Raw genomic sequence first — 14515 nt, forward strand, 5'->3', positions numbered from 1 at the left:
CCCCTGCACGACTGAAAAGACATCGTCCCATAAAGGGGCCGCAGACAGCCCCTTCCTTCCAACCTGGGGCGTGATGACTCCTTTCAGCTGATGCATAAAGTCACGAGGGATACCCCCACACCTGGGGCGGAGCAGCCCTACCACTTGAGGACAGAGGACTCGGCCTGGGGACACATACCTGCCCTCCCTTAGCTATACGCAACTTCAGCTCTCCACACCTGAGGATAGAGAAAAAAGCCCTCCCTCGGGGACAGACGTGCCCTCTCCTGAGGCAGATTGATAGACGCCCACTGGTAGAACAGGGGTCTCCGAGGTGGGCCTGGGCATTGCGGTCGCGCGGGGGGCCACCAGAGTCCCGGGTCAGCCCGCCCAAGCGAGACCGGCCGCCCCGCCCCGCCCGCCCCGCCTGCCCCAGAGCTCAGCCACTGCCCGCCGGCCCTTCCGCCTCACTCAGCGGCGCCGCAGAGCAGGACGGGTGTGGGCCATGGAGCGGTCGGCGGGCAAGGAGCTCGCCCTGGTAAGGGGGTTGGGGATCTCGGAACCTCACAACCCGGTGACCCGCCCCCGGTCCAAAAACTTAAGGTTCCCACCCCTAGGACTCAAATCGGATCTGCCTCGGGTCCCCACTTCGGGACTCAGGGCTCTTAACCCAGTGAAGTGGCTGGTTCATGGGCGGGGGTCTTTGGGTGCATCTGAGGGAGAGATCAGAAGCATCCATGAGACTGAACCCTAGGACTCCACAAATGCCACCCCACCCCTTGAGAACCTGGGAGGAGTACCCAGGGCGGGAGGGCACTACCTGGGACCTGCCCTGCCGAGTCTTGTAGACCCCCGCGGGAAGCGGGAACCTCCCAGGAAGGCCCGGCTTGAGTTCCAACGGCTAGCTTGAGCCGTGGCCCCGGGACTGTCCTGAGCCCGCCTCCCGTCCAGGCGCCGTTGCAGGACTGGGGTGAGGAGACCGAGGACGGCGCGGTGTACAGTGTCTCCCTGCGCAGGCAGCGCAGTCAGCGCCGGAGCCCGGGGGAGGGTCCTGGGGGCAGCCAGGTGAGGAAGGGGCTGGGGGGGTCGGGGGCAAGAGGCGACCAGGTGAGGGCGGGTTGAGCGGAGAGACCTGGGAGTGACCGGGTGAGGGAGAAGCTGGAGAGCAAAGCTTGGGCCGCCAGGAGCAGTGGGGCTCGAAGGAAAGGCGGAGCTTAAAAGTGACCAGGTGAGGGTAGAAGGGTACCGGGGGCGGCTTGGTGAGTGGGGGTAGATCCAGGAAATAGTGAGGCCGGGCGATGGCGCGTTCCTGAGCGGGACCTGGGGTAACCAGGTAAGGGCAGAACTGGACAGACGGCTCTAGGGAAGTCGGGTTTAGTGGGTCAGAGCAGGAAAGAGCGGTGAAGTTTGGAAGCAGCCAGGTGACGGTAGGTGGGGCCTCAGCACAGCCGGTGGAGCGTGACTGGAGGGCCACAGAAGCCCAGGGTTGGCAAAGTGAGGGACCGAGGTCAGAGCTCAGGAGGACAAAGATGCCTGGAACCGGTTGCTGGAGAGTCCTTTGTGGACAAAGCAAAATAATAAATCAGAAATATTCAGATTCAGAGGAATAGACAAGATCAGATGGAATGGCTAGTGATGGCCGTGAATGAAAAGGGGCGTGGGGGGGCTCTCCTGGTCTCTCACTGCCGTCCCTCCCTGCCCCCCGCAGACCCCCACTCCCGCTGCCGATACCTTCCTCCACTACCGCACCAGCAAGGTGCGGGCGCTGAGGGCCGCTCGGCTGGAGAGGCTGGTGAGCGAGCTGGTGTCAGGAGACCGCGAGCAGGACCCAGGCTTTGTGCCTGCTTTCCTGGCCACCCACAGGGCCTTTGTGCCCACTGCCCGAGTGCTGGAATATCTGTTGCCACCACCGCCGCCCCCGCCCCCACCTTCCAGGTCAGTGGCCCTCAGAAACCTGCAGGTTCTCATCCCCAGATTCCCACCTGGGCTCCTTCCCCCACCTCCCCAGGTTTGGAACCAGGAAACACTCCCCACCCCAGAGCCCTCCTTCTAAGCACCCTCTGGCGCCCCCCTTTCATCTGATGAGGGCTTCTTCCCAGGGTAGAGAACAAGAAGACGGAAGGACAAGATCTGAGCTTCAATAAGAACTTGAGGTTGGCCGCCCTGAAAGGTGGGGGATGAGTGGGGTGGAGGGAGGAAAGGATTTCCAAGGTCAATGGTCAGTCTTGAGGTCTGAGGGCTGGAGGCTTGGCTGACCTGAAAGGTTGGGAGCTCCCAAGCTCGGGGCCCAGCTCTGAGCCTGCTCCTCTGTCCAGGGCTGTGGTATCTGTGCTGGGCTCCTGGCTTCGGGACCACCCTCAGGATTTCTGTGACCCTCCTACCCACCCAGACCTGGGCAGTGTCCGACTTTTTCTGGGCTGGGCAGCCCCAGGGAGTGCTGAGGCCCGGGAAGCAGAGAAGCTTCTGGAGGATTTCTCAGAGGAGCCTGAGGGAAAGCAACAAGAAGAGGAGCTGCTTGTGACTTGGGCAGGTGAGGGGTTCTGGTACCCGTTGTGCTCTGAGAAGGCAGTCCCATGCTGTCTGTCCTTCCAACTTCCTCCCCACTCTCAGAATCACAGATCTTGGGCAAGGATTCTAAACCACCTTGAGTCTCAGTTCTCCCCTCTGTAAAATGAAGATCTTAACTCTTTATCAAAGAATTAGCATTTGCCTTTGCTCCCCCTCTATCCAAAGGTACTCTGCCCTTGGGCTAGGGACCTGGGTTCAAATCCCAGTTTTGTTATTTGCTGACTGTGTGATCATGGATAAATCACTTCACCTCTCTGAACTGAAAAGGGAGGGGGTGGTGATAACAGTGCTTATTTCATTAGGCTCTTTATTCATTCATTAAATATTCAGCCACTGGTTCTGGCCCATGTAACCATGGACTAGGGCTCCCAATTCCTCAGGAAAGTTATTCAGTTAGAAAACAAACAATGGGGACTTGGCCAATAGTATTATTTTACTGATCCTTCATTATTAGATATCTACCACTTATAATAAAATGTCAACCATTAGTCATATTGATATTTTATTGTAGACTAGGTGCCAGCAAGCTGTCTGGTCCTTTATAGGACAAAAGTTGTTGACCACTGATATAGAACATTTTTGGAGTAGGGGAAAATATCTATAAACCTCACTCAGGTCTTTGTTGACATGTCACCTCCTCACTCACAGTGGCTTTCTTTGGCCCTCTCCTAACAGACAACCCCTCCCAACCTGTGTGTCCACTTAGTCTTTCTTATTTTTCTCTACAACACTCTTGACATCCCTCCCTGGATTCTAGCTTTTGTTCATTTCTGTGGCCTGTGAGCACAGGAGAGGAGGATCATATTAGTCTTGTCCTGACTCTGCCCCCAGGAGCAGGAATCACATGGATTAGTTGACAGAATAATTGTATCCTGCTTACAGAGTATCAGCTTTCACCCATCTGTGTTTGATCTGATCCTTATCACAAAAGCTTCTATCTCCTTAATCCTTATCCTTTAATCCCAAGATTAAAGTGGCCACATTCCTCTCTGCTTTCCAAAGTGGCAGCCACTTTCTCTATCCCTGGTGGCAAAGTCTCAGTTGTTAATATATTTGCACCCCGCTCCTTCCCTCCCTTGCCTTCAAGGTTTAATCAGTGAATCTCAAGTCTTTAGAATCACATAGTCCAATACGGTAGTTAGTAGTTACTACCCTTTGTGGCTATTTAAGTTAATCAAAATTAAATTTGTTAATTTTTTAAAATAAAAATTCACTTTTGCCATTATGCTGATCACATTTCCAAAGCTTGGTAACCACACTGAAGTGTTCAGGTAGAGCACATGTTGACCATGGCAGAAAATTCTATCTGCTGTAGTGGGACGTGGTGCACACCTGCAATCCCAGCTACTGGAGAGGCGGAGACAGGAGGATCGCAAATTTGAGGCCAGCCTCAGCAATTTAGTGAGAATTCATCTCAAAATAAAAATTTAAAAAAGGGCCTGAGGTGTATCTGAGTGGTGGAACACCTGCCTAACATGGGGGAAAATCCTGTGTTCTATCTCCATTACTGCAAGTAAACACAAAATCAACATTTTTAAAAAGCAGGGCTGTAAGCCCCTTGCGGTCAGAGGAGAAAAATGAACATTTATTGAATACCTAACATGTGCTAGTGTCTGAAACACACTTTTTTTTGTAATTATTTTTAGTTGTAGATGAACAAAATACCTTTATTTTATTTATTTATTTTTATGTGGTACTGAGGATTGAATCCAGGGCCTCACATGTGCTAGGCAAGTGCTCTACCACTGAGTTATAACCCCAGCCATAACATCTTTGAGTTTACTTTTTCCTATGGAAAACTTCAGACATATACAAAAGTAGAGAGACCAGTATAAAAAACATTTAGTCACTTATTACTTAACTTCAACAATTTTCAATTAGACCAAAAAAAAAAAAAAGGGATGTCTCAGACTTAATTACCTTGGGTATGCACTTGTAACTGATGAGGGCTTTTAAGACATAACCTTCATGCCCATAAACATTTCAAGAAATTCAGAAATACTTACCATATTTTAAGTCCATATTCAGATAACCTCATTGTTCCTAAATTGTCTGTTTTACAATGTTCTGTTCTTCAAATTGGAATGCAAAGAAATTCTACTCAAGGAATTTGACTGTTTCTTTCCCAGGTCTCCACTATTCTATCACAGTTCTCCCCTTCCCTTGCCTTTTCTTGGATGCTGTGTGTGTGTGTGTGGGGGGGGTCATTTGTCCTAAGGTGTGTCTCACATTCTTCTCGGTTCACGTGCCGGCTTCCCATGGTGCCATGCAGGTGTTCCTCTGTTCCCCCTCATTGCTCAAAAATCTAAACATTAGATTAGGTTTAGGTGCAATTTTCCCCCCAACTCTCACAAAAATTAAAGTTTTGTAATGCTACATGTCTAATTTGAAATGAAAGAGATAATTAAGCAAAGATAATTTTAGGACAATATGATAGTATCATATGAAGGAGAAATAATGAAAGTCACTTATACAATAATAACAGGTTTTGATGGTTTTTTTTTTTTTTTTTTTTTTTTGTTGTTTGTTTGTTTGTTTTCACCAGGAATTGAACCCAGGGTGCTTAACCACAGATCCATACCCCAGACCTTTTTGGTATTTTACTTAGAGATAGGGTCTTGCTGAGTTGCTTAGGGCCTCAGTAAATTGCTGAAGCTGGCTTTGAACTTTCGATCCTCCTGCCTCAAGCAGAGCTGCTGGGATTACAGGTGTGCAACACCAGGCTTGGCATACAGATGTTTTTGGTGTACTAATGCCTTGGCATGACTCACTTGGACACATGATGAGGGTGTCCAGTGACTTTGCCTGTAGTAGTATCACAGTGAAGGTGACAGCCACAAACACCAACTAGTGCCAGAGAGTGCACTGACAATGCAAAGACAGCTACATAGACAATGGTGACATTGCTTTCCAAATGGTGAATAATACTTGCAATTTCCAAACAAACAAACAAACAAAGTTCAGAATCTCAAGGTCCTTGCATCCTTGAAGCCAAAACAATTTGATTATGAGCAAAACAATCAGATTCTAGGTGCAAATTATAGTAAATAGATTTTTCCCATAATACAAATCTCTGGAGGGCCATTGGCTTTGGGGTGGCTAAATTAGCTATGCAGTCATTCTTCCAGGAAGCAAGATCTTTTCCTCAAAATGTCCCCTAGGGGGCGCCACCATTGAAACCCACCACAGAAAAATCATTCAGGTTTATGGAATACTTTATAGCAGTCTGGTATGCATAACTCATTTGCTCTTTTAAAACAATTCAGATAAAGAAGTTAAGGCACAAAGAGATTAAAAGTCATGTTTTATCTTTTTTTTTTTAAAGAGAGAGGGAGAGAGAAGGAGAATTTTTTTTTAATATTTATTTTTTAGTATTTGGTGGACACAACATCTTTGTTTGTATGTGGTGCTGAGGATCGAACCCAGGTGGCATGCATGCCAGGCGAGCACGCTACCGCTTGAGCCACATCCCCAGCCCGGCATGTTTTATCTTGATTTGCACAGCAAGGCTGGTGGACAAGCCTGGGTTTGAATTTGGAACTTTTTTCTTTGTGGTGCTAGGGATGAATACCTGGGCTCTGCACGTGCTAGACTCTACCACTGAGCTACACCCCATCCCTAAATTTGGAACTTTCTGACAACAATCTTCCCTCTCTCCAAAAGAGGACAGAAGAGTCTGATCTTAATACAACCTCCAAATCCTGCTTTCCACTTCAGATCTCTGTTCTGCCCTTTACTGAAGGTGTGACTTAGGGGCAAATTGTTCTGTGCCTCAGTTTCCCCACCTTAAATGGTGGATAAATTATAGCACTTCCTTCAATGGAGTTAGTGCCCTGAGCTAGCAAGTTAATTCATATGAGGTATTAATTTTTTAAAAAATATTTATTTTTTAGGTTTAAGTGGGCACAATATCTTTATTTCACATTTATGTGGTGCTGAGGATTGAACCCAGTACCTCATGCATACTAAGCGAGCACTCTACCACTGAGCCACAACCCCAGGCCCCCAGTGAGGTATTCATTATTGTTGCTATTACATCTTTTAAAATACTCAGGGAATTCACCCTATAGATGAGGGAGGTGAGGTTGAGCATAAAAGGATTTGCCCAAGATCACACAGGCAACTCTGGATTCAATTTGAGGGTTTTGATTCCCCTTCCCCCCACGGAACCCAGGGCACTTAACCACTGAGCCACATCCCCAGCCCTTTTGTTGTATTTTATTTAGAGACAGGGTCTCACTGAGTTGCTTAGGCTTTGCTAAACTGCTGAGGCTGGCTTTGAACTTTCGATCATACTCCCTCAGCCTCCCAAGCTGCTGGGATCATAGGCCTGCACTTCCGTGCCTGGCCAAAGTGAGCATTTTAAACCACATATCATTCTCAGGACCTCCCAGGGCCCAGTCCCCCAGACCAGACTCTCCGGAGGGCTTCATGGAAGAGGAGGAAGGGCCGAGGCGGGAAGGTCCCGAGCTCCTGGACTTCAGTGTGGGCGAGGTGGCCGAGCAGCTGACCCTTATGGATGTGGTGAGGACTGCAGACCGTGGCAGGGTGGGGATGTAGAGGGGAGGCGGGTTGCCGAGCCCCTACCCTACGCGCCTTCCCCTGACCAGGAGCTCTTTTCACGGGTGCGTTCCTGCGAGTGCCTGGGCTCGGTGTGGTCGCAGCGGGACCGCCCCGGGGCCTCAGGCGTTGCCCCCACTGTGCGTGCCACTGTGGCCCAGTTCAATGCAGTGACCGGCTGTGTGCTGGGCTCTGTGCTCGGGGCGCCGGGACTGGCAGCCGCGCAGAGAGCCCAGCGGATCGAGAAGTGGATCCGCATAGCCCAGGTGTGTGCCGAGGGGCGGAAGAGAGTGAGATGGGTCAGGGGCACAGGGCGGGGCCAGGGCACCTGCGGGGGAAGGAGAGGAGTTGGGGTTAGAGATGGGAGGAGCTTGGGACGGCTGGGCTGAGAGGCTGAGAGTGGGGGTGATGGGGAGGGAAGGAGACTGGAGGCATCCTGAGGGAGCCTGGGCAGAGGTGAGGCCGGAGCCTGAAGAAATGGGGGGGGGGGTCGGGACAGAGAGGGGCATGTGTCCAGGCGATGGGAGGGGAAGTAAGTTGATACCTGCGGTGACTGGTGACTTGGGTTCAGGGAGGAGGGTTCTAGGTCCAGAAGAGGGGCTGTTGACGCGTCTAGGACCCAGGGACCAGGAGAAGCCAAGTTCAGAGGGAGCGGCCGAGTCCGGAGAGGGAGGGGTCTCCCAGAGGAGAAGGAAGAGGCTTAGCTTGTCACGTGTGGGGCGAGACTTGGGGGTCTGACCTGAGGTCAGAAGTCACAAGATCAAAGGTGCCTGGTTCCTGGGAGTCAGACTAGGGACGTGACCAGCACCCCCATCCCATTAGTGCTGCCGAGAACTGCGGAACTTCTCTTCTTTGCGAGCCATCCTGTCTGCCCTGCAGTCTAACCCCATCTATAGGCTCAAGCGCAGCTGGGGGGCTGTGAGCCGGTGAGCCTGGGTTGAGGGTGGGGGCCACCCCATCCCAGCTCTGACCTTCTCAGCTCCTGACCCCTGACCACCCCTCTCTGTCCTTCCAGGGAACCGTTATCCACTTTCAGGAAACTTTCACAGATTTTCTCGGATGAAAACAACCACCTCAGTAGCAGAGAGATTCTTTCCCAGGTACAGACAGACTGGAACCCAGTGAATCCCAGGCCCAGCAAGGGGACTTGGGACCAGGCAGGAGGCATCGTCTTGTCCTTGTCACAATGTCCTTTCACTTGCATTTCAGCAGTGACAATTCTCCCGTCCATACTCAGCCTCACATTTTAATTTTCTCTGCTGTTTCCATTAGAGTTCGCACTGGGCCACAACCTTATTTATTCATTCGACAATATCCAAGAAGTCATGAGGGAAGGTTACTGAAGGTCAAAGTCATAGCCAAGTGTGGAAAAAAAATTGTTCTGGGGATTTACCTTGATAAGCAAGATTTTTAAATGTGGGCCAACAAGTTGGATTCGTTTTAGGCAAGAGTTAGGTTCTAATTACAACCAGGAGCTGGTTCTTAGAATCCAGATAGATGGAGTGTGAGGCCTGGAACCCTCAAGATAAGTGTGCGACTTGTTCACTCCTGCAGGTCTCAGTTTCCCCACGAGGCCCCCGCTGCGCCCCCTTATCTCCACATGCCCCTGCCTGCATTATTGCCCTTGTCCCTGTCCTGCTGTCATGGGTTTGGCCTGGCTGCAGCTGTCCCTCCCTCCGTCTCCATCAGGACAGGAATTCTGTCTCTCTCATTCACTGCTGTCTACTCAGCACCCAGGATGGTGAATGGCACTCAGTAGGTGCTCAATAAATGCCTTGTTAGTGAAGGCATATTCAAATAATGAGAGTTCAAGGGACAAGCCCTACCTAAGCATCTACTGTGTACCAGGTGCTATTCCTGCTGTGCCACCAACCAGGCATGATCACTGTCCCAGGAGCACGGGGACTCCAGCCCTGGACAGGGAGATGCAGAATGCAGCACTGTCTACTCCAGTGACCGCATGAGGAGCAGGCAGAGCAATGATGAACCAAATTCCCAGTGGGCCTGTCCCATCCAGGCTGGGGACAAGGATTCCCTTCTGTGCCCGCCATCACCCCTGCTCTCCCTCTCTCTCCACGTGTACTTTCCCCGGGGTAGCCCCCTCCTTGGGTTGGCTTGAAAACTCGCTTGTGATTCTTGAAAGAAGGAGGGGTGTACATGGTGGGTCTTGAGGTGACCTCTCTGAGGAAGGGTCTAAGGAGATCCCAGGGCCACTCAGTCCTTCCCTCCCCCACAGGAGGAGGCCACTGAGGGAACCCAACAAGAGGACAACCCTCCAGGAAGCCTACCTTCAGTGAGTGTTCCAGTTTGGGATGGGGGTCGAGGGGGACCTGGGGAGGGATGGGAGGTGATGGGGTCAGTGACGACGGCTAGTGACTAGAGCTTTGGGGGCAGCAGAAACTGCCCCCAGGTCCTGTTCCCTACCTTGGCACCTTTCTCACGGACCTGGTTATGCTGGACACAGCTCTGCCGGACATGTTGGAGGTCTGACCCTTGACCCTTGATCCCAGCTGCACGTACCCCACCCAGCACAGTAGGCCTCATACCACTCGCCCTGGATCCTGCCTTGTACTCCTGACCCCAGCTCCCTTAGCACAGTGGAGCTCCTGACATCTTAGCTCTTGACCTTGACCCTTTAACCTTGACTCTGATGGCTCTAGTTCAAGTAAACTTTGCCCCCAGGGGGATCTGATCAACTTTGAGAAGAGGAGGAAGGTGAGTGGCACTGGGCAGGATATAAGGAGGTGGCCTGAGGTGTGGGCAGCGGGGCAGGGTCTCAGCCACTGCCCCCTCAGGAATGGGAGATCCTGGCCCGCATCCAGCAGCTGCAGAGGCGCTGTCGGAGCTACAGCCTCAGCCCCCACCCACCTGTCCTGGCTGCCCTGCGTGCCCAGCGCCAGCTCAGCGAGGAGCAGAGGTGACCACCCTGCGGCCTAGCCCAGCCCCACCCCAGCTGACCCTGGATCACACGCAAGGTCCTGCTCACCCAGTGCACTTCCCTGGCTCCTTGCAAGACCCACATCTGAGCCTGGGTCCCAACCTGTGACCTCCAGCCTAGTTCAAGGGTCACCACTGACCTGTAATCCCACACTTGACCCCACCTGCCATTTTGACTTCCACCTGCAACAACTGTCCATCTGTCCTCTTCCCTACCTGATCCTATCTGATGATGAGTCCCTTCGTGACTTCTGCCATCTGAGTCTATGACCCTAATAACTGACCCCTGGTTCTGAGCAATGGACCTAGCCTGGATGTCTTCCTGACCACTAGACTCAACTGTCCCAATTGTTTCTCATTCTCTCAAATCCATGACCTTCACTGTGGTCCCAGTAATGACCTGGTCCTGAACTTTAGCCTTGACCCAATTCATCTTATTCTCACTCTGCAAATCCTTGTAGACCTGCCACTCAAGCCATCCCACTCCATCCTAAAGAGCCCTAATCCCTCATTGACCTGCTTTCCTCCCTGACCCCGAGGAACTACCAGCTTCTCCCCCCCCACACCCAAACTTGACCCCAACTGACGCTGACTCCTGTCTCCTCATCTCTCTCTGATGCCTGGACCCAACCCCCATCAACACACTGATCCCTCAGCTACCGAGTCTCCCGGGTCATCGAGCCACCAGCCGCGTCCTGTCCCACTTCCCCGCGTGTCCAGAGACGCATCAGCCTCACTAAACGTCTTAGTGCGTGAGTCTTGGGGGCTGCTGGGGGCGCATGGGCAGATACTGGGGGGCTGCTCCAGGGCTGAATCTGGCCTCAGCCTCACCCCCTGTCTCCATCCTCAGGAAGCTGTCCCGAGAGAAAAACTCGTCCTCTGGTAGCAGTCCTGGAGACCCCTCATCGCCCACCTCCAGGTGGGTACCCCAGTTAGAAGACAGCCTGGAGACAGCAGAGCCAGGGGTCAGGGCCGCTACCACCTCAGGCTCTGTGTCCCCCCAGTCTGTCTCCAGGGTCCCCCCCATCCAGCCCTAGATCTGAGGACCGTCATCTTGGACCCCCTGCTTCTCCAGGGCCCCAGGGCCCCAGCAGCAAGGTACCACGCCTGCCTGTGTTTGCATGGAGGGCTGTGTGTGTGTGTGTGTGTGTGTGTGTAACACAGGAGTGTGGGACCCGTTGAGTTCTCAGGGGTCCATCCAAGAGACCGTGTGGGTCTCCATAGCCCTGTTTGATCGGTCACCCACCTCGTGGCACAGATCTGGAGGGAGCTCCTGCTCACCCGCAGGGCATTCTGCAGAATACTCACCCTCTTACTCAAGTGTGTCCCTAGGAACCTGCACACCTGAAGGGAACTGGGCTGGACACCGTGGGCGGTGCTGTTCACTGGCATGGGCTTGCGGGTGTACAACAGGCGCGAGCGTGTGTGAACACATACTGCTTTCCTGTACACAGGATTTGCCTGTGAATGCGGGTCTGTGTGTATCTGGGTCATGTGCACATTTGTTTCTGTAACAGGGAGACGGGGTCTAGGTATGATGGGCTGGCGCATATGTGGGCCTGCTTGTGTCCCCTAATTGTGTGTCCGTGACTCTGGGGGTGTGGAGGGACGTTTGATTGTGTGTGCTGGGGAATGTGACCCTGGGCCTATTGAATAGACCACTGGGGGAGGGGCCTTGTGGTCTCCCACCCATCAGCACTGCGGATGCCTCTGCCCCCCCACTGCCTACAGCTGCCCCTGGGCCCGGACCTGTCCCTGACCAGTCCTCGCATCCCCCTCCCTGGGCAGCAGAGCTCGGAGGCCCGTGTGATTCGCATCAGCATTGACAACAACCATGGGAACCTCTATCGGAGCATCCTGGTGAGGGGCTGGGCTGGAGGCTTGCTGGGGACAGCCTGCCCTTGGGGCTGGGGCCCTCCCACCTCACCTCCTGCCCCCCTCTTCCAGCTTACTAGTCAGGACAAAACCCCCAGTGTCGTGCAGCGAGCCCTACAGAAGCACAATGTGTCCCAGCCCTGGGCCCGTGACTACCAGCTCTTCCAAGTCCTTCCTGGGGACAGGGGTGAGCAGGGACAGCTGGGAGCACCAGACTGGGAGGCAGGTGGGAAAGTAGCGGTCTGGCCAGGGCCAAGGCTGGAGCCCAGCGTTACCTGGGCTCACAGGGCCACAAGGTGTTTTAGGCACAGTTAGGGGTAAGATGGAGCAGGGTGGGGAGAGGAGGAGGAAGATATCCCGTGGGTTCAGGTAGCATTGTACTATTTCCCACCCTCACGCTGAGCCAGGTAGGAGGTTGTCCTGGTCTGGTGTGATGGAGGGGGCACTGAAGTTTGGCTTCTTAGAATTTATGAGCCAATGAGATTGTCCTGGTCAAATGCAAGGAGGGACTAGAAGTTTGTGTAACCTTAAATTTGTAGGATCATGAGTTTTTGGGGGCTCAACCTGGAGGGGCAGAAGATGACGGGGTGTCTGAGCTTAGATACAGGAGGAAACGAGGTTGTTGAGGCTCACCCTGGGGACCCTGGAGATGCCTGAACTTGGAAGAGGAGACAGCCACATGCTCTTGAACCCAAGGCAGAGAGCATGAGGTTGTTCAGTGTGGAGGCAGGTCAGAGGCTGTCTAGTCTTGGACAAGGAGAGACAAGAGTCATGGCGGAAGGGTGGCTGGACATTGGGAAAGAATGTATGAAACTGCAAAGGCCATGAACTCGAGCAGATGGGAAGTAGCAAGTCACCCAAGTTCATGGTGCCCGCAGCCTGAACTTGGCTGGGAAGTGGTAGGGGGAGGGGGAGGTGTGCGGGGAGTTGTGGTGTGAGCACTTTAGACCCCACTGCAGGAATGGCAGGAGGTGGCCCAGGCGCTGGGGAGTTGTCACTGTCCCCAATGAGAAGAGAATGAGGTTGGGTCAGCACTAGCTGGAGGGACCCAAGGCTGTTGAGGCTCTAGAACAAATGATAGAAAGTTGCCCAGGTCCTTTGTGAACCCACCACCATCTCCATGCCTGGCCAGAGCTCCTGATTCCTGACAATGCCAACGTCTTCTACGCAATGAGTCCAGCTGTCCCTGGGGACTTCGTGCTACGGCAGAAGGAGGGGACCCGGCACACACCTTCTGCCTCCACAAGCTGAGGTGGCACTCTCCTCCCTCCAGGTCACAGGCCCCTTGGGCAACTTGGGACCTGGCTTCTACAGCCATGGGGGCCGGGAACCCCTCTCCTGGAAAGCCTCTGTCCCCTAGTAGGGCTCTGTATTTTCTGGTAACCCCGCCTCAACTTCAGCCCATCAGCCCCTGGCCCTCTGACCTCTGAGTCCTGGACCCTCATTCCCGTGATGTTAGCATGCAGGGTGGCCACGATGGTGACAAAAAGGCAGAGAAAACCGAGAACCCTGAGAAAGGCACTGATAGTTACTGTGGATGCCAGAGTGGACCCTGCTGCACATGGAGGGAGGGTGTAGGGGCACTCCCCGACTTTTGGAGGGCAATGTCTTTCCTGATGTGTATATAGGAGAGTGAAGATTTGAAATTGCATCAGAAACAGAAAGAAATCACCCTATCAGAAGTCAATAAGGGCCGTGAAGACAGAAAAAGCACGTGAGCTCTCACTGCCCGTAGGAAGAAGAAACCGGTGGAGAAAGCAGACCAGGAGCCGAGCGGCCACTGCAAAGTAGTGATAACGATTCGTAGTAATAAAAATATTAACATGCCCACCACGGGCTTCTAGTCTGAGCTGGACATCCACTAAGCGCTTTATATCTCACTGTATTAATCAGAGTTTTTTTGCTTTAAGTAGTTGAAATCCTATTCAAATAGGTATGTACCAAAAAGAAAATTGATAGCTCATGTAATTGAGAAGGCAACTGGGTCTGGCTTCAGGCACAGTTGGATCCAGGGACTCAAAAGATATCAGAATTTTATTGCTGTGTGTTGGCTGTGGTTTTCTCTGAGAATGAGACTGTTATCCCCCAAAATCCAATTACCCTTTTCTATAGTAATAGAGTCACTGACTTTTTAGCTAGCCATTCTAGTTAAAGCTGCATTTCCTAAATCCCTGCATCAAGTGTGGCCATATAAGATATAAAAGGAAAGAAGAAGGGGTATATATCTCCCTCTCCCTCCTTTTTCTGCTGGTTGGAATGAAGATGTGGAGTGGATCATCTTGGATTGAGTGGCCCATGTCCTCTGAATGACTGAGCAACAAGCTGGAAGGAGCCTGGGTCTCTGCGACCTTGGAGCTGCCATTTTAGGATGCTGCCACTGGACTGTCACATAGGAGAGAAATAAATTTCTATCTTTCTTAAGCCTTTATTATTTGGTTCTCTGTTACAGTCGCTCAAAGAACAATTAGTATAGCCCTACTCCAAGGCAGGCTCACATCCCACCAGTGCTACTGACACCGGTTCTGGGAAATCAGGATTGGGTTTCATTCCCCTGGTGTGGAGACTGAACACCGAGAAATGCCAAGGCAAGAGCAAA

At 52.5% G+C, this 14515-nt stretch overlaps 1 protein-coding gene across 7 annotated transcripts; it reads left to right on the forward strand.

Annotated features, from left to right (window-relative positions):
• The first annotated feature begins 416 nt into the window (after positions 1-416).
• Positions 417-14469, forward strand: Rgl3 (ral guanine nucleotide dissociation stimulator like 3). Of its 7 annotated transcripts, none has more exons than XM_046436440.2 (20): positions 417-517; positions 931-1044; positions 1688-1914; positions 2079-2132; positions 2295-2509; positions 6932-7071; positions 7158-7373; positions 7930-8033; positions 8123-8207; positions 9344-9400; positions 9502-9591; positions 9790-9822; positions 9903-10024; positions 10701-10796; positions 10895-10963; positions 11049-11142; positions 11776-11904; positions 11992-12106; positions 13052-13171; positions 14369-14469. In XM_046436440.2, exons 1-19 carry the CDS (start codon positions 485-487, stop codon positions 13168-13170), a joined length of 2112 nt encoding a protein of 703 aa, XP_046292396.1. In that variant the 5' UTR covers positions 417-484; the 3' UTR covers position 13171; positions 14369-14469. The 7 variants fall into 7 exon arrangements, 5 of the variants coding, with proteins under 5 accessions (XP_046292396.1, XP_046292395.1, XP_046292394.1 ...); XM_046436439.1 differs by lacking the exon at positions 14369-14469 and adding an exon at positions 13548-14340 and having other exon boundaries at positions 13052-13192; XM_046436438.1 differs by lacking the exon at positions 14369-14469 and adding an exon at positions 13548-14340.
• The last annotated feature ends 46 nt before the right edge of the window (positions 14470-14515 follow it).

The sequence above is a fragment of the Marmota monax genome, unplaced genomic scaffold (genome assembly GCF_021218885.2).
Source record: "Marmota monax isolate L192 unplaced genomic scaffold, Marmota_monax_Labrador192_F-V1.1 WCK01_AAM20220418_F8-fsc00021, whole genome shotgun sequence".
NCBI classification, from domain to species: Eukaryota; Metazoa; Chordata; class Mammalia; order Rodentia; family Sciuridae; genus Marmota; species Marmota monax.

What these genes read in the sequence shown, in the direction of transcription:
- Rgl3 (XM_046436440.2), top strand. Translation starts at nt 485, where the DNA reads ATGGAGCGGTCGGCGGGCAAGGAGCTCGCCCTG. An exon ending in GCTGCTTGTGACTTGGGCAG is followed by an intron (nt 2,510 to 6,931) that starts GTGAGGGGTTCT and finishes TATCATTCTCAG; the next exon opens with GACCTCCCAGGGCCCAGTCC. An exon ending in CTCCAGGAAGCCTACCTTCA is followed by an intron (nt 9,401 to 9,501) that starts GTGAGTGTTCCA and finishes CTTTGGGGGCAG; the next exon opens with CAGAAACTGCCCCCAGGTCC.